General features: G+C 39.8%; 1 protein-coding gene and 1 long non-coding RNA gene across 2 annotated transcripts in view; one reads left to right on the top strand and one right to left on the bottom strand.

The window, feature by feature from the left end:
* The window catches only part of LOC138030789 (nuclear anchorage protein 1-like), a 69,161-nt gene that overhangs the window by 14,181 nt on the left and 33,505 nt on the right, over positions 1–21,475 (bottom strand). Inside the window, 5 exon segments of the mRNA XM_068878661.1 lie at positions 5,841–7,474; positions 7,477–13,290; positions 14,626–15,136; positions 15,623–15,748; positions 16,568–16,927. Of these exon segments, the coding sequence (XP_068734762.1) occupies positions 5,841–7,474; positions 7,477–13,290; positions 14,626–15,136; positions 15,623–15,748; positions 16,568–16,927 (8,445 nt within the window).
* On the top strand, positions 18,655–19,328 carry LOC138028932 (uncharacterized). Its single transcript, XR_011127770.1, has 2 exons — positions 18,655–18,953; positions 19,110–19,328. It is a non-coding gene; the product is annotated as an uncharacterized lncRNA (long non-coding RNA).

Raw genomic sequence — 21,475 nt, 5'->3', positions numbered from 1 at the left:
ATGAAATGACGCTGAGGCAAATTCCCTAAAAGAGCGAAATCAATGTCTTATGCACCTGTCACCAGTGGCTCAATTGGTTGTGCATAAGGCTATGTCACGAGGGTGTAGAGTTTTGACTCCGGTCGGACTAACACTCAGGGTCTTAAAATAAATGAGGAGAAAGTGCTGCCTTACACCCACAAATGGTTAGACTTTCAAATCTTCTCGGATAAGGACTGTAAACCGGAGGTCTTATCTCATAGCCCTTGTTGGAAACAAGGATTTTAAAGAACCCACTCACTACTCGAAAAGAGCAGGGGACATTGTCTCCGGCCCATTGTTATGGACTCACCTTAATCTGGTCGGGGGCATCTTTCACTTCCTGAATAAATTGTAAACTGCATGACAAGCAGTCTGGCCAAAAGTCCCCCACAAAAAGCATAATAAATTAGTCCTGCAAAGCCCCAAGGGGAGAGACTAATAACTTCACTTCACTTCACTTCATTAGCTTCCTGTTGGGTCATCCCCTGGACCAACCGGGGGGATTGTAAAAAGCAGCCACAAAGACTTAACTATGGTGCCCCTGGGGTCAGGGAACCTTACAAGTCAAAGTTAGTTGGGTAAAGTGTCTCTGGGATTAAAATCCCCCTAGCATCCCCGCACCTGGAAAGCAGGAAAACCTGATATGCTCTCTAAAAGCTCCAAACAAATTTATCACACAGCAGGAAGAAGATATCCTTATCAAGGGATATACAAAAGCATAATGTTGACATCTGTTTTGTTTGAATTATCAGAGTGCCTAAATGTTTTTTTTTTTTTGTGGATTGAAGTCCACCAAAACTCAACTTGGAGAAAAAAATGAGTGCCAAACCAGGTCTTCAATAAACATGAGAGAAAGCAATAACTTCTACACTTCAAGGCTTCATGACAAATGATGACCTTTGACAAGTACAGATTCTCACCGATTTTCTCACCTTTAGTTTTTCAATATTATTGTACCACAAAACTTCAAAAGGAAAGTACAGAGATGGGCTGAGACATCTGGGTATTTCTACAGTCGTTTCTGACTGTACACATTTTCATGCCCTTACAAGTTCATACAGGTCTGAGTTCGTCCCAGTGTCATGCAAATACCCCCTTAGTCTGGGCTGCCTGTGATTAGACTTTAAAACGATATAATTTTTAGCCTTTTAAGGTTAGCCAATTTGAAGGTTTTGGGTTGCTCTAAAACAAGAGGTCCCATGATTTATGAGTCAAATGGTCAATGCGTCAATGAGTCAATGAGTCATGAGTCAATGAGACTCACAGTCAATATAGCAATAATTTATTGATTAAGCCTAAGCTCGTTTCAGTGATTAGGCCGAAGCACTCTCTGAAATTTTAGCTTTCATTTTATGGGTTAGGGTAAGTGCACTAACTCACTGACTCATTAACTCATGACTCATGACCTCATGACTCATTGACTCATTGATTCATTGACTCATAAATACTTGATACTGCTAAGATAATGGTGTCTGACATTTGCAGACTACAGACTGCAGACAAATAGCGCTGATAAAGAGTATTTAAGTCTAAGAACCCATTTTAAAACGGTTAGCTTTCAATTATTGAAAGCTAACCGTTTTAAAATGGGTTCTTAGACTTAAATACTCTTTATCAGCGCTATTTGTCTGCAGTCTGCAAATGTCAGACACCGCTAAACCAATGACCTGTGGAATGCGACCTGTGTTTTAAACCTGCAGTCAGGACCAACTGCTCTTACCTTGTGGCCGTCGCATAGAACGCAAATTTTCGCAAGTGCTTTCCGTCATCACTCGTTGAGTCCGGATACATATGGTATGGACAAAAATGGGTTTACTCACTTCTCATTACTCGCTAAGACTTTTAAAGATACTTCTTTTCACGAATGCCAGAGTCTTCTTTTCTGTCATTTGTCTTTTGCATCCGCCATCTTGTATTTGACACGTTGTTTGGTCATATACGAAGCCCTTTGACAAAATAATCCAACAAGAGGCTCCAGCTACGGGCAGAGCTATATGGGTAACGGGTAGCCTACCCTTTGTTCGAAGGATTTTTAACCGTTCACAGTATTTCAGTAGGGAATTTAAGAAACGACGACGGCTACGACAACGACAACGCCACAAAACAATAATGTCATTGGTTAAAAGAGCATAAATAATCGTGCTGCACGTGCAGCACGGATTTTAGCACGTATTCTTGCGGTCCTCTGCATAACGACGACTTGAAATCACCAAATTTGAGGTTTTGACGACAACGTAAGCATGCAACAGAGTATCCTTCATTCTCTATTTAAACTTTGAAACCGCTTAAACCAATATATTTTTAGGACACTTTGCTCACATTGTAGGACGTGAACGAGAATGAATAATCGCGAAAGACTTATGATAGAGCCAAGTTATATTTTGAGGTGACGTTTTCGTCGACCGTCGCCGTCGTAGATCTTAAATTCCCTAGTGTTTTTCCTGTTACGGTATCTTGGTCAATATCCAGTTTCAATTCCGTTGTCCAAAGACCTAAGTTATCATTCCGTGACCTAATGATAGGGTTGAGTGCGATCGTACAGGGCCGTAGCCAGAAAAATATTATGACGGAGGCAATGTTCATGGTTAAATCCTCTTCGTAGTATTAGTGGTGTTTATGATGACTACATTTTAAAGACAACACTGGAATCACGCTTTAGTTTTGAAAATCACGAAAAAGTGACTATGGCAAGTGCCTCGGTTTGCCTCATAATGGCTACGGCCCTGTCGTAGAATAGTTGTTTACATTTAATACTGTTGTTAACGGCATTGATTGCGATCAAAACCAGTAAACGGATGCTTTACAAGTTTATGCTATGGTTTTTGACAATATTTAATACTTAATATTTAATAAATACTTAATATTTAATAAATTTAATACTTTTCCTAAACAATACCTAGGAGAATATTAAGCCGGTGAGATGTGTTACCGAGTCGTACGAAAACCGGATCTTGGCATTGCGTCCGGGCATTGCATGCATAGAAAACACAAAAGCTCGTTTCCAGTCACACACTCAATTCTTTAATACATATTTTCCCGGTAATTTGTCAGGTAGAGTTCCGTGGTTTAGTGGTCATCGTGATTGCCTCTGCTAAAGTCAAAAGTCCCAAAACGGAGCCGAACAAAATGCAAATAAAAAACAGAGTAGACACAGTGCCTTAGTACGGTAATTACTGAGGAGTCTTCCGGGTCTCCGATCTTCATATTCTAAACACCCAACTCTTCGCTAGAGCGTTTTTGGAGCCTTACTTACGGAGATTTTTATGAATGGAAAATTCAAAGATACAATAATGTGGAGCGACATCATTCGTGCACAAATGGTTCATTTACAACAGATATTTAAAAGTTCTTCTCAGTTGCCTAACCCGAGCGAAAGTTGGCAATGGTGTCAGTTCAAGTAGTCACAGGCAACCCAAGCTAAGAACCTGACTGTGTTGTGTCTCCCACTGTGAGGGCAAAAAAGTTTGCAGAATACCGAAATAGTGTTAACTCGACGTAACGCTTCACAAGTGGCATAATACGCGGACAAACGAACACAGAAGGGCGAGTGACGCATTGATGTGTGTTTAGACAAAGTTAATCGTTTTGTGCGTCTTAGAAGGCGCCCTAAACGATTTATGCCGTTCAAAACAAAACCGTTTAGTCTCTTATCAGTCCTTTGTAACTGCACCTTTATTGCACAGCATCTCTAGATAACATGATTTACGTTCGTATACGTCTTCTTTTCAAGATCTTTGAGCGCCTGTGACTTAGTGAGGCGTCTGTTCAAGAAATTTAGTGATACTATGCGCATAGGCTCCTTAGTTAAATTAGTGGAGAGCTCTTTAGAATGCGAGTCAGTACTATTCGTTCCATAGATTGGCGTGCTAACTTTTCACATAGAAAGCTCTATTTTACCCTCATTTGAACTGAGCAGGTGTAATCCAAGGTGTGACAAAAGGCCATCGCTCGCAGGGTTAGCCTTTCAATCTCCTTACTATGGTCAGTTTTACTTTTATCATCCTAGTTAATACCACCAACTTCTAAACATCATCATCATCATCATTATCATATCTTTCTTTACCCTTGGATTTTTACAGTAGCTTGGTGTAGCTAATATCTCAGAGCATTTCCATGCAACCATAGACCACTTTCATAAATGGCGACCACTTTTACATTGTTTTGTATTAATGTTAATTAGACCTACTGCCCTCGTTTTGAAACAAATATTCTTTTGAAATTTGCTCGTCGTAGCGAGGCTAGAAAGTCTTATTAGCATCAAAACAAAAGAATATTTTATTTGGCCGCCATTATGAAAGAGCTCTATGATATGCTACAGAGAACAGACCCCAACACCGGGGACTCCATGCCCCGCTCCATGCCCTGGTCCACTTACGAAGAGTGCGTGTGTTTTTTACGTCCCGCATGTTTTAAACAACCACCAACGAATCACCAGTTTATAGAAACTAATTCCGTAGTTATCTGTCTGTAGTAGTAGTAGTAGTTGTTATCTGTAGTAGCAGTAGCAGTAGTAGTAGTATCTGTCACGAAGGGTTTAATTTACTGCCTTAAGAAGAAGGTAGTTCGAAGATAAATAATGTTTCGTTCCTGGGTTCACGAATTCTGAGGGCAGAGGAGGAGGAAAAATAGAAGCCCTAGAGGGCGTAAATGTTCAATAAAAAAATTTATCTTCAAATACCACCGCGTAGCATTAAAATGATGGTATTTTAAATCTCCTACTTCATGTACATTTCAAGAAATTTGTTCAGCGAATGATTTGCCCAATAACCGAATTCTTTAATTAAGGCTAGCTCTTTCTAAATGTTTTTTTCATATTGATAATTAACACAAACAGGGATAACTTTGGACTTTTCAGTTTTATCCCTTCAGAGTAACCAAAAAAATCAAAAAGACAGTCATGACCTTTTTTTAGAATAGATTTTGGAATTACGATTTTTTTTGTTCGTTTATGCGTTTGCCCTTATTAATAAGAACTTTTATTGAAGAGTCAAGTCTTCTAGCTTTTGGGTACAGGGACACGGTACATTGAAATCAAATGAAATGTTTATTTAAGGATAGGGGAAAACCGGAGTAAAGCCCCTCTGAGCAGAGTATAGAACGACGCCGAGTTTGGGAATCGAACCCGGGACACATTGGTGGGAGGTGATGAGCGCTCTCACTACTGCGCCATTCCTGCTCTTTGAAGTTCACCTTTTACTCGTTCATCTGTTCATCATCTGTTATTTCTGTCCGGTCTCAAAGTTGTCCACATTTTCAAAGAAAAAAAACTCTGTTTTGAGTGATAACCGACTTTACCTTTTTTTCGCCGCCACGAAACATGACGAAAGGGAGGCAAATAATTGAAAGAAAACGTTCCACTAGAATAAAATCAGGAAAGGTTTTTATTACTATACGAGTAATGAGAATTATGGGCTCCCTGCGTAATTCCAATTCCGTCTTTGCTCGCTCGATGAAATATATAGCTGTTAAATGTTGTTGACAAATGTTGAAACTGGTTTCACCACTATTAGTTAACAATCTAATGAGTATTTTTAGAAAACTGCGAATGATTCATACAACTTGTATCATGCATGATGTACTTGATTATCTTTTCTATTCTATATGCTTTTCAATTACTTCTTGAACCTGCCAATGCTAATTAAGCATTTGTTAAATTCTTGGCTCAAGTCATTTACTACCTAGTTCCATAGTATTTCTAGATTTTGAGAAACAGCGAAAGCTTTTGTCTACGAAAATAAATGAGTTCACCTTAGCGTTAATTTCTGCCGTGAGAATGTTCTCATTTCAAAGTCATTGTTGTAACGTTTGCATCAACTTTAGCTTTGCTGACATTCAGCTCTGTTGCGTTCCCTTGTCTTTTCTTTATCATTCTTCAAGTCACGATCAGAGGTTCGGCTAGAACGATCCCTGCCTCGATTGTAATCTCGGTCGCTTCCGGACCCATACCGTCTGCTGCCTATTTCCCTGGACATATCATCAGTACTTGAATCGTCAATGCGCGTGCTTTCCAGATTTGGAACCGAGGCCTCTGTGCGTTTAGTTTCAACAGCCTCTATTGTCTCGCCAATGTGGTCTTTGGGTGAATTTGGCCTCTTCCCTCGGCTATAGGAAACGTCCTTGCTTGCATCAGTGTGGTCCAAATCATTCGACTTTGAAGTGTCGCCATTGGGTAGACTGTTTTCGCTTACAGAGCGGTACAATAGACCTGATTTGTTCATGAAGCCTTCCTGGTAAGAAGGTATCAAACCACGTGACCGCGTTGACCTTCGCTTTGGCAAGTTGATGGTCGTAGATGCTTGGTCGCTACGAACAGATGTGGACAATTGTTCTCTGAGATGTTGAATTTGCTCTTCGTACTTCCTAATGAGGTCGTCCTTTTTTTTAATTTTGCCCTCCAAAATATCCTTTTCGGCTTCCAGTTCAGCCGTTTTAACTTTGTTGTAGTTCATCTCCTCGATTAGCTTGTTATCTAGTTTGGTCTTGTCATCTCTCAACAAGCTATTTTCCTTCTGTAGATCTTCGATTTTGCGCTGGAAGTCAAGAAGGTTGGACTTGGTTCCATCGTATTCCTCTTTTAAACGTTCTAATTCGATGGCTAACTCCAATTTTTCCTTTTGAAGCGTGTCGATTTTTTCATCTTTTTCCTGGGTTTCTTTCTTGTATATTTCACTCTGATCTCCAAAAAGTGTCGTGATCTGTACAGCTATTTTGCTGTTGTTGTCTTCGAACCTCCTATTGTACTCGTCTAATTGATTTTTAAGGTCAATTTTTTCATCCTTTGCTTGCTCTAGATTACTCTGCAGCTTAGTGATCTTTTTCTTCAGCACTTCAATCTCCGTAGTAAGCTCATTTTCTCTGTCAGGATCCATTCCTCCGTTTGCACTTGCCAGGATGTCTTGCCGTTCCTGTAGTGCGTTTTCTAGATCCTTCATTTTTTTATCCTTCATCTCTGCTTCAATATCCAGCTGGGTTACCCTTCCGTGGAGATTGTTGTTCTCATCTCTCAAGTCTTTGTTCTTTGCGTGCAGATCTTCATTTTCATCCCTCAGCGCCAACATTTGCGTTGTACCTTTCTGAATGTCTCGCTCGAGTTCTGCAACTTTTTCTCCCAGCTCTCTTATTCGTTTCTCTTTCTCATTATGAATATCTCTCGAACCTCTTCTCTTGTCCATAGGCATTTCGACTGCTCGCTTTAATTCTCTTTCCAGAGCCACCTTTTCCTTCTTTATAGCTTGCAGTTGTTTTTCTAGATCGTCGATTTCGCCCTTCATCTCTTCGATTTCTGCATGAGCCTTATCTCTTACGTCCTTCAGGTTGTCATTATCGTGTTGCAGTTCACTATTGTTTTGGCTCGCCAGTTGAATTTCATTGTTTAGATTCTCTAGTTCTTTTTCCAAGTTTTTTACCTCGGCTGCTTCCTCCTTAAGCCTCCTTTTGGTCTCATTCAGCTGCTCTGAAGTTTTTCGTTTTTGCTTTGCTCGTCTTCCAGCTCATTTTGCAAAAGATTGACCTGGTCGACAATGGCGTCCAACTCGATTTGCAGCTTGTCCTTATCTCTCCTTATGCTATCCACATCATCATCGAAAAACATCGTGGGAGCACTCTCCACTTCGGCAACAGTCTGCACCTGAATGATGTCATTCTGTTTGTTCATGTCACTTAAATCACTTTGTGCCTTAAACAAGTCCTTTAAAATCTTTTCTTTGTCATCTCGTGCTTGCTTGTGTCCCATTTCCGACTCATGAAGTTTCACGTTCAGCTCTTGGAGATCCAGCTTAAGCTCTTTGTTCTCTAACATTAGTTTTCGATTTTCTGCGTTAATCTGAGTAAACTCATCACGGAGTTCTGCGACATCTTTCTCAAGATCTTCCTTTTCTTCCTCTAGATTACTAATCTCACGGGAAAGCTTGTTGTTCTCTTGCTGGAGCTTGCTTTGTGATCCTTGTTGATCCAAATTTCCTTTCTGTAATTCTTGCAGCTGTGATTTTAGTTTGTCGTTTATGTTGTTCACTTCGTTTACCAGCGTTTGTTGTTGAGATTGCTTCGTCTTTAGGACATCTATATCGTGCTCCAAAGACCACAACTTACTTTTAGTCTTTTGAAGATCTTTCAGCGCGCCATCCCTTTCCTTCACAACGTCTTCGAGTGCTTGTGAGTCTCGTCTGAGGTCGATGTCGAGAAAATGATTTGCTCCTGTAGTAGATTCATACAGCTGTTGTAGTTCCTCCTCCAGCTCGGCAATTTTCTTCTTGTGGTCATCAAGTTCGTCTTTCAAATCCTCTATTACTTTTTCCTGATCTGATTTGGTCTTCGTGAGCTTTTTTAGGTCCCCTTTAGCCCTTTGAAGTTCCTGTTCCAATGGAGCAAGAATGCTCTTCCGCCATTCCAGATTTTTTTTTTTGTCTTCGTTTTGTTTGTCCCATGCCGCTTGGAGCTGCTTTCTCAGGTCAACTTCATTATCTTTTGACCGATTTAATTCGTCCTCGAGATCATCCATATCTCTCTTCTGTTGGTTTATCTCGGCCTCTAATCTAGACATCTTAGTGCGATAAGCTGCCATATCACTTTTAGCTTTTTCCTTTTCACGAAGAGCGTCCTGGCAAGTAACTTCTAACTCCTGATATTTCTTCTTGCTCACAACGTCTTGATTCTGTCTTGGAACATCTAGTGCGTTCAACTGGTTTTGTAGGGCTTGGAATTTTTTCTTCATCAACGAAAGTTCATTTTCTACTTTTTGCCTTTCGTATTTGAGCTTCTCGCATTCCGACCTCGAGTTGGACAGTTTCAGCTCCAAAGCTGTACGGTCGTTCTTCAATTTCTCTTTTTCTTGCTCCATTTTACGGTACTTTTCCTCTAACTTCTGAATTTCATTATTTTTAAAGGACATGTCGCGTTCCAGATTTTCTTTTTCTTTCCGAGTTTTTTGATCGTTTCTTTTAAGATCTTTGACAGTTGCTTTCAAATTGATAACTTCGTCTTTCAGATTGTCTCGCTCTTCACGTAATCCGTCAGATGGAGAAGACACTCGAGAAAGCTTGGCGTCCTTTTCTCGTAGTAGAATCTCGAGAGACATCTTTTCTTTACTGACGTCCTCATATTTTTGACGGTATTCAGCAAGTTTATTGTTCAGATCATAAAGAGTTGCATCGCCGACCCCTTGTTTTATGGAAACTGCAGTTGTATTGGCTGTTGCTTTTCGTAACTCTTCCTGAAGCTCACTGATTCGTCTCTCCAGAATCTTCTTTTCGTCATTGACCGCCTTCAATCTCACGTTAGCATCCTTTAGTTGACTATTTAGAGCATTGACTTCCTTTCTTGTGGCCTTTATCTTGTCTCTCGTTTCATCAACTTCTTTCTGTGCTTCTTCAAGAGCTTGATCTCGCATTTCTATGTCAACGTTTAGTGCTTCGATCGCCATCTTGAGTTCCTCTCGTTCGTGTTCCGTGTCTGATAAGTTTTCTTTCATCTCTTCTAGGATGGATTGCAATTCTGCAACTTTGTTTTCAGCTAATCGCAGATCCTTTTGCAACTTGGTGTTTTCCCTATCCTTGTTTTCAACGTCTTCTCGCAACTCCTCGATCACTTCTTTCAAGCGATCAGAATCCTTTCCTCCGCTCTCTAAAATGGCGTATAGTTCGTTTATTTTGCGCTGCTTCTCGATGACATCGTCGTTCTTGTCCAAGAGCTCCTTTTGTGTGATTCCAAGTTGCTTTTTGAGAGACTCCAGTTTGGCATGATCTGCCATTTGCTGTGCCTCGGCTGCACTTAGATTGCTTTGTGACTCTTGCAGCTCATCCCTAAGGACTTCGAGTTCTCGCTCAGCGGACTGATACTTATCTTTCATCAGATGAAGTTCATCTATGGTATCAGGCAAAGTTTTCTCCAGCTCTTTGATTCGATTTTCTGCATCTTTCAGATTTGTGTCCGACCGGTAATTTCTACTCTCGGCGTCGTCACACTTGACTTTATAGTCCTTCAACTGATCAAGTAAAACGTTGTACTCCATTTCTCCTTTTTGCAGTTGATCTCTTAGGTCCATGTTTTCGTCCCTCAGGTTGTCAGTGTCTGCTCCAAAGTCAAATCCTGGTGCTGCTGCATACTGTGTGTCTACTTGAGCAACATTCACAGGGTTTATTTGGATGACGTCCTGTTTTTCTGCTAGTTTAACGTGAAGTTGTGCGATTTCGTCTTCTAGTTTTCTCTTTTCTTCCTTTAACTCATCGATATCATGTTCGTCACGCTCGAGTTCTAGGTTAAGAACTTTGATCTTATCCTCCAGATCGTGTATATTTGTCCGGTTGATTTCTGCTTCGTCCTGCAATCTTCGTATCTCGGTTTCTAGATCTTCGTTATCTTTTTCGACCTCTTCTTTCTTCTTCTTTTCGTCTGCGAGTCGAGTCTCAAGATCTTCTACATTTACAGCCATCGTCTTGCTATCTTCTTGTGCACGGTCTCTTTCTCCCTGAATCCGAGTTAGTTTTCGCTTTAAGTCCACTAAAGTTACACGTTTAAGATCGTTTTGCTCTTGTTGTAACTTAGCTTTGTCTTCCCTGAGAGCATCACAGTTTTCCTGACTTGCTTTCAAAGCCGACTCCAAATATTCCACCTTCTTCTCCAGATCGTCCTTCTTGCCTTGTAATCTCCCAACGGCAGCATTGCGGTCTTGCTTTTCTTTGTCTTGGACATCCAATGCCAGACGCATATGCACGTGTTCTTCATCAATAGTTAGCAGCTTTTCTTGTGTTTCCTCCAAACGTCTGTTTGCTTGTTCTAGCTGACTTTCTAATGAATGGATTTCATTTACGTCCGATAGGCTCTTGGTTTCCAAGACGGTCAGTTGCGTTTGAAGATTTGTCAATTCCTTCTTTGCATCCTCCTTCTCTCTGTTGCTCCTCTCCAGCATTTTCTTGGCGTCGTCCAGTTTTCTTTGCAGTGTATTGGCAGTGTGCTGGCTGTCGATGGCTTTCTCTTCGGATTTCTTAGCGTCTGCCTCTGCTTTTGGAAGACGGTCTTCGTACAGTTTTAATTGATCACTTAGTTTATCCTCACGGGCCTCACTCTTTTTAAGTAGTGTCTCTAAGTCATGAACTCTCCCATCAGGGTCACTGCGGAGCCTTTCTTCTCTGAAGCTGACGGGTGGTGCCGACTGGACGTTTGAGACTGTTGTTACCGATTGCATGTTGTTGCCCATTTCCTGAAGCTGTGTTTGAAGCTCTTTTACACGTTTGCGATTTATTTCATTGGCTGTCTTTAGAGCCTGATTCTCTTTTGCAGTGGAGTTTATAGTTTCAACCTGAACATCGATTTTCCGCTTTGATGCAGTTAGTTGAGAGTCGCTGTCTTTCAAATCTGTTTGCAAGCGAGCGACGGTGCGATCTTTCTCCTTAAGCTTGTTTCGGGCCTGTTCCATTTCTGACTTCATCTTTCTCAGTGACACCTCTAGATCCTCCACACGTTGTTGCAAGTCGTTCCGTTCTTTAAGCAGGGCTTTTCGGTTGGCTTCGGTCGTCTTCAGCTTGTAATCTAAGGATTCTATTTCGTTTTCAAGGGACTCTTTGGAATCAATTTCTTCTTGTAACTCCTTTTTCAAGTCGTCAATGTCACGCTTTTGAATTTTGTTTCGTTCATCCAATTCTTTGTTAAGTGTTCCCAGTGTTTCATTCCTGGCTAATGCTCCTCGTAGCTGCGGTCTCATGTTTTCTAGTTCTTCTTCCTGTTGTTTACATTTTTGGGTCATTACCTCCAAACTAGTTTGGTGCTTTTTTACCGTTTTTCCAAGAGTGGAGTTGACCTTCTCCTGTGCTGACAAATCAAGTCTTTTATTATTGTATTCTTCTTTGCTCTTCAGTAGTTTTGCGTTGGAGGAAGCAAGTGACTCGCTCAGCTTTTCCTTCTGAAGGGACAAAGTGTCCACTTGCTTTCGCAGTTTGTCGATTTCAGGGCTCAGACTATCCAATCTGTCGTTGAGATCTTTATTTTCGTCCACAAGATCGTCTTCTGTTTTTTCCATTTCGGTGATTTTGTTCTTCATGTCAGTCGTCTTTTTTTCCAATTCTTCGTTTTCTGCCTTAAGGCTGAGGAGATCCCTTCTTAATGATGACATCTCGTTCTGGCGCTCCTTGATATCACTTTGGAGATGTTCTTCGGCATTGCGTAGCCTATTGTTTTCATTCTCGAGTTCGTAAATCCTTTGCTTGAGGTGTGAAAAATCGGTATCAAAATCAATTTGCGGAGCGCTGAAGGAATAAGAAACCTCAGCCGGTTTGATGTCCCCTGCTCGCTTTGGTTCCATGTGCTGGAGCTTTTCAAGAAGACCAGCCACTTCTACCTCCGCGTTGTCTCTTTCTTTGGTGACCTTCTCCACCTGAGCTCCAAGCATGCCAATTTCCTTTCGTTTGTCTTCCAGCTTCTTGTTCAAGTCCTCGATCTCTTCGTCTTTGCCTTCGCAGTCTGCTCGAACACTTAAGAGATCTGTCTGTGTGGTATCGTAAGTTCTCTGCAGACTTGACAGGTTAGCAATGAGCTCTTCAATCTTGTTGTTCTTTTGCGCCAAATCGGTTCGACATTGATCTGCTTCTTCCAGAGCTTGGGCTAATTTTTTCCTTAAATTCTCTTCTGTTTTCTGGCGCTTTTTGGTCTCGTCCGTCCAATCTTGCATTTTCTCGCTTATTGTCTTGTTTATTTCGGTAATATCCACGTTCTCCTCCAAACGAAACAGCTTCTGCCTCAGGTCAGCGATTTGCTTTTCAAGGTCGTCTTTTTCTTGGTCTGATTCCCTCAACTTGCTCTCTAGCTCCGCAATCCTTCTGCTCTTCTCCTCAAGATCACTCTGCAGCGACTCCTTCTCATTTTCACTGACTTTGCAATCGTTCTCTAGTTCACCGCACCTCCTTTGCCATTTCAGAATGTCCTCTTGTAGAGATTCCTTGTCCTGGTTTAAATCTTTTATATTCAATTCAAGCCTTTCTATGCCGTCGTCTTTACCGGCGTTTTCCTCCTCCAACTGAGCAATCTTTTCCTTCAGGTTCTCTATAGTTTTTTCTTTCTTGTCTAATTCCTTTTTGTTGGACTCGATCATTCTCTCTGTCTTGACAAGCGTGTTCTTTAGGTCATTGTAATCTTTTTTCAGTCGCAGACAGTTGCCCGTTTCATTTTCAAGCTGTTCAAGTGTCTTCATCCTCTCGTTAGTCTCGCTGTCATACTTCTTCTTCCACTTAGTTATCTCCTCTGATGCTTCATGGAGCTTTGTTTTCAGATTCAACTTCTCCTCTAGGATGTTAAAAGTAAATTTAAAAGAAACATAGGTTATTCGAATGGAAAAATGGCTGTTACAACATTTTACTACGGGTGCGTTTTTTTGGGAAAATCCAAACACAGCGCCAAAAAAACGCAAAATCCGAAAAAGGAAAAAAACCTTAGCGATCGATAAAAAAAATGACGAACAACATCCGTGCTAAGGTGCAAATCGATTACAGAAGATATTTCTGCAGTTTACTTTTTTAGCTGTAGGAAAGGTACTAATAACATTATTGCTGACAAAAAACTTTTAGTGTAATTTCTGGAGTGAAATTTGCAGGAAACCTAATTATTTTCGACCTAGTCGTCTCTTCGATCGTACGGTAAAAATGGCTCGAGAAAAACATTTTGACTAAACTGTCATGTACGGTTGCTGTTGTGTATTATTTTTGCATGGAAAACCGCTTATCAAAAATACTTTTTTCAAATCCTTTCCCAAAAAAACGCTGAACTGATGAATCTTAAAAATCCGGATTTAGATTTGATCCGAAGTATCCTACTTGAGTGTGGATACTTTGGATTCATGATCGGTTTTTGGATTCAAGAATCCGTTTTCGGATTTTCCCAAAACTCACCCTAAGCTTAACGCTGAAAACCAAAAGGGAATCCACGAGATTTCACTCCTTACTCACTAGCTTGCATGAATTACCAGCATAAATTTAACTTTTAAACTCTGCTAGAGCCAATGAAATAACGTCATTCACTTAAAAGCCAGTGCGTTGAATTACCAGCAGATTATTTTTGCCATATTTTTTATACACTGACACGGCAAATTTCATTGTCAGAGAAGCCTGTTATAATCAAAACGACAACAACTTCTTTCAATACGTTTTGTGGCTGCGGTAAGATCCTTAAACTTCTCGCCGTTTCTGCAACTTAATATCAAACAGGATCGTATATCTCTTGATTTCATCATCCCTTTCTCGTGAATGTGTCACAAACGTTGAAGGGTTGTCTTTCGTTATCTCACTGATGCTGAAAGATTTCCAAAATTGAGTGAATCTATTAAGCATTCGAATATTTTGTTTGAATTGGTCGAATAGGTTATTTCCGAGTTCATGTCTGTCTCCTCTTCAAAGCGAGTTTAAGTGCGAAGTTTTTGTGATGGTAATTAGTTCTACTTTACATATAAATGAGAACTAATTTTCATAAGGAAAACTTTGCACTTAGACTCGCTTTGATGAGGAGGCAGACAAACTCAGAAATGGCCTATTTGATTAGCGATGTAAAATGATCAGTCGCGATCACGTGACTTTATTTTTTTTTCGGAAAGGGATACATGCAGGAATAGGAATCTTGGTCTCTCACCTTCTAATCGTGTGACTTTATCATTGAGGTCTTTCATCTTCTGGTTCATTTCATCTTTAAACGTGTCATCCTCAAATGAAAACGAAATCGGGGCAGACTCCAACATTGGTTCACTCTCCACAACAGTAATGTTGTAGCTTTTCATCTCTGGTTCTGCAAGCAGCTTGTTTCGCTCGTCTTCCAGTTCTCTTATTCTCTCTTGCGCAGATAACAGGTCCAATTCCTGTCGCTCGCTCTTGTCGCAAAGTGTTTTGTGAATGTCCTTCAAAATAACGATTTGGTTTTCGGCCTTTTCGCGGGCGTCTTCAGCCGTTTTCTTCTCGCGCTCGAATTTCGCTGATTGCTCCATAATCGCGTTCTTCTCTCTACGCAATTTCTCGATGATTTGTTCATCCTGCTCATGTTGCTCGTCAGCTTGATCAAGTTCGAGTGAAAGCTGGCTGATTTTCTTCTCACAGACTTTGAAGTTGGCCTCAGAGTGATTTAGCTTTTGTTTCAACTCAGGGATGACCTTAAACAAAGCAAGAAATGAACGAGAGAATGATTAAGTATTTGTTGAAAGAATGAAGGAGCAAACGGGAAAAGGAAGAAACGCTCAATGAAGAAAAACCACTGCATTAACCAAGGATTTGAAAAGGACCGAGCAGAGGAATTTATGAACTTATGACCAAAAATACAAAGATAGGTGCCACCATCACTTAAGCTAGACTTTCCTTGCGGTGGCTTAAATTTTTGAAAAAGTACTTCTTGGCTTTCTTGGGGGAGTGTGTATGGAAGCCCTGCCCTCTCCTCTCCCGAGTTGTGCTCGGCTGTTTCCTCAAGGGATGGAAGTAGCTAGGAAAATATGGGTTCTACTCCACCTTTGTAGTTTTCGAAATATAGTATCTTTCAAACAGGAGATCGAGTGTTCTAACGTGGAGGGAAAAGCTGCGTGGTCTGGTCAATGAAAGAGAGAAAACTACATAGAAATTCTCTTACTGGGATGGTTTCTACATACCCTGTCCTTAAGATCATTGGTGATTTTTTCCAGCTTTTCGACTTGCTTAGTTTTCGTCTGAACCTCTTCCTTACGTGCGTCAGCTTTCTTCTGGGTTTCCACCAATGCCTTCTGCAAGTCACCCACCTTTACAAGTACATAATACATAACGTAATAGCTCAGTAAAAATGTACTTTTAATACGCTATTATATAAGTGACTGGCCTAAGATTTGGCGACGTGTTCTCCTCTTATCAGGAGGAAGAGCAGAATCCTCTGAACTGCCTGAAGGCGTATTTCGAGAGCTTAGCGACATCTGTGTGCATTTCACTTTGCATCAGGATTGTGGTACTACGACTAAAAAAACAAATCTTTTTTTTCTTTGGATTTCAAACTATGTTAACTAAACACTAACCGACCCAAGTTTTAAGTTCTGATTTTAAAAAGACACCTGTTTATTTTAACTGGAATTTTCTTATTTATTGGTCCGCCATTACTAACTTTAACATCTTGAGAGAGCTGGGTCGAGGAGAAAATAACGTCAAAGATTCACTAGTTTAAAAATGCAATGCGTGTGTACGCGGCTGAATTAATATGCAGCACGGGAGTTTCGGGTTTTCAGACTTTTAAACCCGTGTTTTGCATATGTAATAAATTGCGTTTACACACTGTAATTTTAAGCTAGTGAATAATTCTCTAGATCCAACCCTCTGAGGTCTAATCGGTCAGTTTTGAACGTGAGTAATGGCGGACCGTGAAATCCAAAACTTACACTGAAAATAAACAGCCTTTGGATAAAAATTTTGCCAGTTAGGTGTTAAGCGAACACACTTTCAAAATATGAAGAAAAAAAGGAGATTTTTTTTTAATCATAGTACCACTTTAATTTATTTACATGTTAATTTATTACTTTTTGAAGACCTTATTCAAAATCTCTGATATGATTTGGTTAATTCGTATTCTATACCTTAACACCCTTTTCACGCAGCTCCTTACGCAGCTTGTCACACTCATCTTCAAGTTTTTCCTTCTCATTCACCCAAGACCGTTTTTCCCGATTCCACTTCTCTTGGGTGAGATCCAAGTGCGTCTTGATCTTCGAGTTTTCTTTCTGAGTATCTCTGTACTTGCGCTCCACATCTTCACAATGGTCTTTTATGCCCTGGTATTCTTTCAGCAATAATTGAAATTCCTCAGCCCACTCTTGGTTTTTCTCTGTTATCAAGTCGATACGCCCTTGTTCATCCTTCATGACTGTAGTTGTTCGAGGATCTTGCGGCAACAGACCCAGTACGGATCGTCGCTTAGACATGATGATAGTCTCAGGTCAGTCCCCCGATACGCAGCTGTAAATTCGGCGAGTAAGTAGTCTTTTTGGTCAACTTAGAGCTATCGTCACAAATCCTGAAATATTAACAAACATCGTGTGACTTGAGTTGTTTAGCTCCTTTCACCTGATCGCGTGCGAACTGATTAGCACTTGATCAATTGATTGATCGATAATGGGACAATCAAGTGGAGCATTAGTTACTGAAGTATAGAATGTAGTCGAAAAAAATAAGGGGAAAAAATTGCACAGTTTAGTCAAAGTGGAATCTCTATTCAAGGAAAACTCTCGGAACGAGGAGACGTTTTCCCTCAGTGAATAGAGGTTCTTCGAATCACTATGAGTACAACCACAATCACGGGTACGAATTTCGCGAACTGGGCGCGCGCTCTTGAAAAACTCTGGAAACCAAGGGAGCATGTCTTCCGAGAGCAAATTGTCGATCTTTATTGTTATGTATGACACCTCACCTTCATTAAGTAGTTAAAGCCGATGAGGCATGACACCTACTATATTACAAATTACATAAACTTACTATATGAATGGAATAAAATATAAACATAAAATACACAAAAACTGAATGCAATATACATAACCGATAACCGATAACTGTGTGTAAACTGAGTAGTAGCTACTTCAGCCGGGAGTTGGTTCCAGCCTCTGGAGGTTTCAGGGAAAAATGAATATTTAAAATTATTAAATTCTCAACCTGGGATAATGCAATTCTCGTGCTCTGATTGGTTCACTCAATCTTGGTTATCAGCTCATATACCTTGGTTTGACCTTATATGGTAAACGATTGATCTAAGTGTTGCCAAGCTAAAAGTTTTTTTGCCGGAAAGCGAAATTTCTCTCTGAAGAAAGCAAAAAAAAAGTTTTTCTGGACAGCTGGGTTAAATTCCGACGTTTAGAAGTACGCGAAAAGGTAAGAAATGTTTTTGTGACGAGCCTGCGTCTGTCTGACCACAAGGTGTTACACGACATCGCATCGGTTCTCATCAAGTTTTTTTGATTTCGCCCAGATTTGCTCGCTTTTTTCGCTCGTATTTCGTACTTTCTAAACTTTTGGAGTTTAAAGGAATTTAATAAAACAATTATTCCATTCGCGCTTGTTGGATATGAGACTGGTTATAGCCAACTCGGCACTACGCGCCTCGTTGGCTATTTACCATCTCATATCCAACGTGCGCTCATGGAATAATTGTTAAATATTTTCTGAACGATAGGGCAGTTGAAATTTAAATCCATGGCTTCGATAATTTTGTGACAAGTATAAAATTTACATTAGTCTCAGACTCAAGAGACAACTTTGAAAAATGAGTTCAGTTTAGCTTACATGCGCTGACCCAGGTGGTGAGCGGAATTACACAAAGTCATAGTCCAGTTTGTGACGTGCCTTTTAGAAAGGCAGAGAGCTCTCGCACGGTAGTCGAATGCTCAGCTGAGCCCGGAATCAGTCGGTAGATAACTTATGCATTGTTTAGTTTTTTTAGAATCTTTCTTATAGTTTGACAACTTGAAATTTAAATTACAACTCACGCAGCAGAAATTCCATTGTTGTTACGTAAAGATCATATTTTTGGTGTTTTATCCCATATAATAAATTCTTTATTGACCAAGCTTGTTCGGTCGAGATGGCTGGATCTTGGCCTCGAGCTTTTTTTTGCGTGTTTATGGACCTCGACTTCGTCTCGATCCATAAACACGCAGAAAAAGAATTTGGCCAATATCCAGCCATCTTGACCTCACGCTTGGTCAATAACCCATATAAATTGACCAGCTGAGAAAATTTGCATTTTCTAGTATTTTCCCTTCAATGGTTGACTTGATTGGTATTCTACCATAATAGACACACATAACAGGTTCTCCATATAAAAAGCTGAAGAAATATGGCAAGATGTTGGTTGGAAAAAATAATTTATCTACTTGTTTACTGTCTGCTTGCAAGGATATCATTGGAGAAAGTGCGGTTTTGTTGGGTGGATACTTTGGAAGGAAGGTTATGAGGACATTAACCTCTAATTGAGTAATTATTACATATTATTTATCTGTCTGTCTCATGATATATTTATTGTGGCGTGTCCATGAGTTAGGTGCTTGTACAATGCTTCTTACATCCTTGTAATTCATCTCTGCTGCAAAAGGATTTGATCAATCATTACTATTCTATTTTGTTTTGCAGTGGAAGATCGGGGAATATTCAAGAATAGTACCTGAAGCGTATCCGCATAACTAATCAGGACTCATACAGTTGGATGTGTGAGACGATTATTTCTTAGCACTGGGAATAAAGTGGCTCCTTTAAGACGAGGTCCCTTGCGCTAACGAAACTTTTTCGATGCTTTACTTAAAGGCATCATTTCTGGTGTGACCAACATGAATAAAGAATTCAATGAATAAATATTTTGCAATTAGGGTGAATTTTAACAAGCTAGCGCCATACAAAGTCTTTAATGTCTTCAATGACGCTAAATCCCGATTTCAAAGAAAAACATTTCTTTTAAACGGAAACAAAAACAATTTTCATTTGAACGTTCAAATTATCCGCGGACTATAGGAGTGAATACATTTAGGGAGTACAATGCTGCATGTATCCACTCACGGCTCGAGTTTGGTTTTTCTGAATCAAACAAAATTGCGTAGAAGACGAATTGTCTTACTAAAATATCACATCGTAGTAAGGTATTGAAAGACATGCGCAAAAATTAATTTGAAACTAAATTAAACTCGCAATAATTCTAAAGTATACGCCCCAGGAATTTTCTAGTACATCGATTTGATTGCATATGTAATTGTTTGATCACATAAGATATTTTATCGTTTTGTCCTGGCATCCTATCGATAATTCGAGAGTTTAGATACACTCGGATGGCGGTAGTTACCGTATTCGTTAAATATCTGACGCTTACATGCAAACACACAAAAAATTAGGGACAATTTTGCGAAGCCTACAAGGCAGGTTCGAACAACGCATTAATTTAAATGGATAAGATACATCGACAACGAAAACAAATAAAGGAGAAAACAAATTGTTCGATCGGGAAAGTCAAGCATTAACGTATGGAAAACTTGATAATTCTAATCATGAACCCGTAGGATTTCGTCGATTCTGAACTGTCTTCTACCTTTTGCAAATTAGCTGAAATGTACAAGGGTTAACATGAAGTGTGAACCTTCCTCAAATAAAATTATGCGGAATTCCTTATTCAGAAGGAAGCCAGCAGTTTGATAAATGTGGCTCAAGACATCTCGTCGAATCTAAGATTATGACTGAAATTTAACAGATTTCTCATTTGAATTCGTTCAACTATGTTCTGACTCTGCTAAAGCGAGATAGCTTTGTTTTTTTTTTATCTCCTAGGAGGGCTGAAAATAATGGTTCAAAACGTAAAAATCAGTTCGCTTGGTTCTGTAGCTGGAAGATTATCCAAGACAGGTTCATTGGACATTTGTGCAAAAAAAAAAACCAAATATTTAAAGAAAAGGGACATGAATCACTTCGAAATGAACATAGTCACGAGCTATAAATTTTGCCAGCCACCGCCCGTCTAAAATCAGTTGTACTTTGAAACTTTGACGCAGTTTACAAGTGTTGGGAAAAAACTTACCCGAAACTGAGCTTGAACACTCTTTGGATCTGCAGTGAGAAGTCGTCGTCACAGTCTGATCAAACTGAACACAGCAAAGGTTCAATGAGTTGAACTGTTTCCAAACTTCACGAAGTGGAAGACAACCTTCAACTAATCGAACAGTGCTTAATTTAATATCTTATCCTTCTCTGGGTCGTTGCGTCTGGACAAAGAATTTGCTGAATCACAAAAGACTTTTCAGAACGAGGGTATTTAAAAACCAAATCAAAAGCTTCAAAGTAAAGGATTCAAATAGGTATGCCAAAAATTTGATTTCCCAATGATAGGATGAATAGGCTGTAATTGTTAGTGGTAGTCTCTCTAATTGCACTATTGCTGAACATAAACACTGTATAAAGTTAAGGTTTGTTCCATCATAAGAAAGAATACTATCCTATAGAAATAAGGTGTGTAATAATCACTACATGTATGTAGTGATTATACTACATCTCTATGGATGCTTTCGAGCAAGCAAATGCTATCACGCAAATTAGAAAGGCAGCACCCTGTTCTCCAGAACAATGATATATTTGTAGAATACATTCTTTACTGCGAACTACGCGACATGACATTTATTGTCACGCATTAATCAGCACTCCAGAAATAAAAAAAACTGAAACTCAAATGTTCCGTATGATGGGTATTCGAGAGATTTTTGCTGTTATCATGCAAAAGGCGCTCATCTTATTCAAAGACCCCTGCTATAACTAGGCTCTAACAATAGCATTCCACCATCTTTGTTCAAGTTTGCATAGTCTGTCAAAAGGACGCGTCGCGAATCATCATGAATTACATCAAGAACCATTCAAGCTGAACGAAAATGTTCAAAGTGAATTTGAAAAAATATATCTTTACAGTTTGTTTTCTTTATAAAAAAGTAATTTGAGGTAGCTGATTCTTTAATTAAGATTGTTCTTCT

Source organism: Montipora capricornis, chromosome 13 (genome assembly GCF_036669925.1).
Source record: "Montipora capricornis isolate CH-2021 chromosome 13, ASM3666992v2, whole genome shotgun sequence".
Classification (NCBI taxonomy): Eukaryota; Metazoa; Cnidaria; class Anthozoa; order Scleractinia; family Acroporidae; genus Montipora; species Montipora capricornis.
This window is presented reverse-complemented; position numbering and strand designations above follow the sequence as displayed.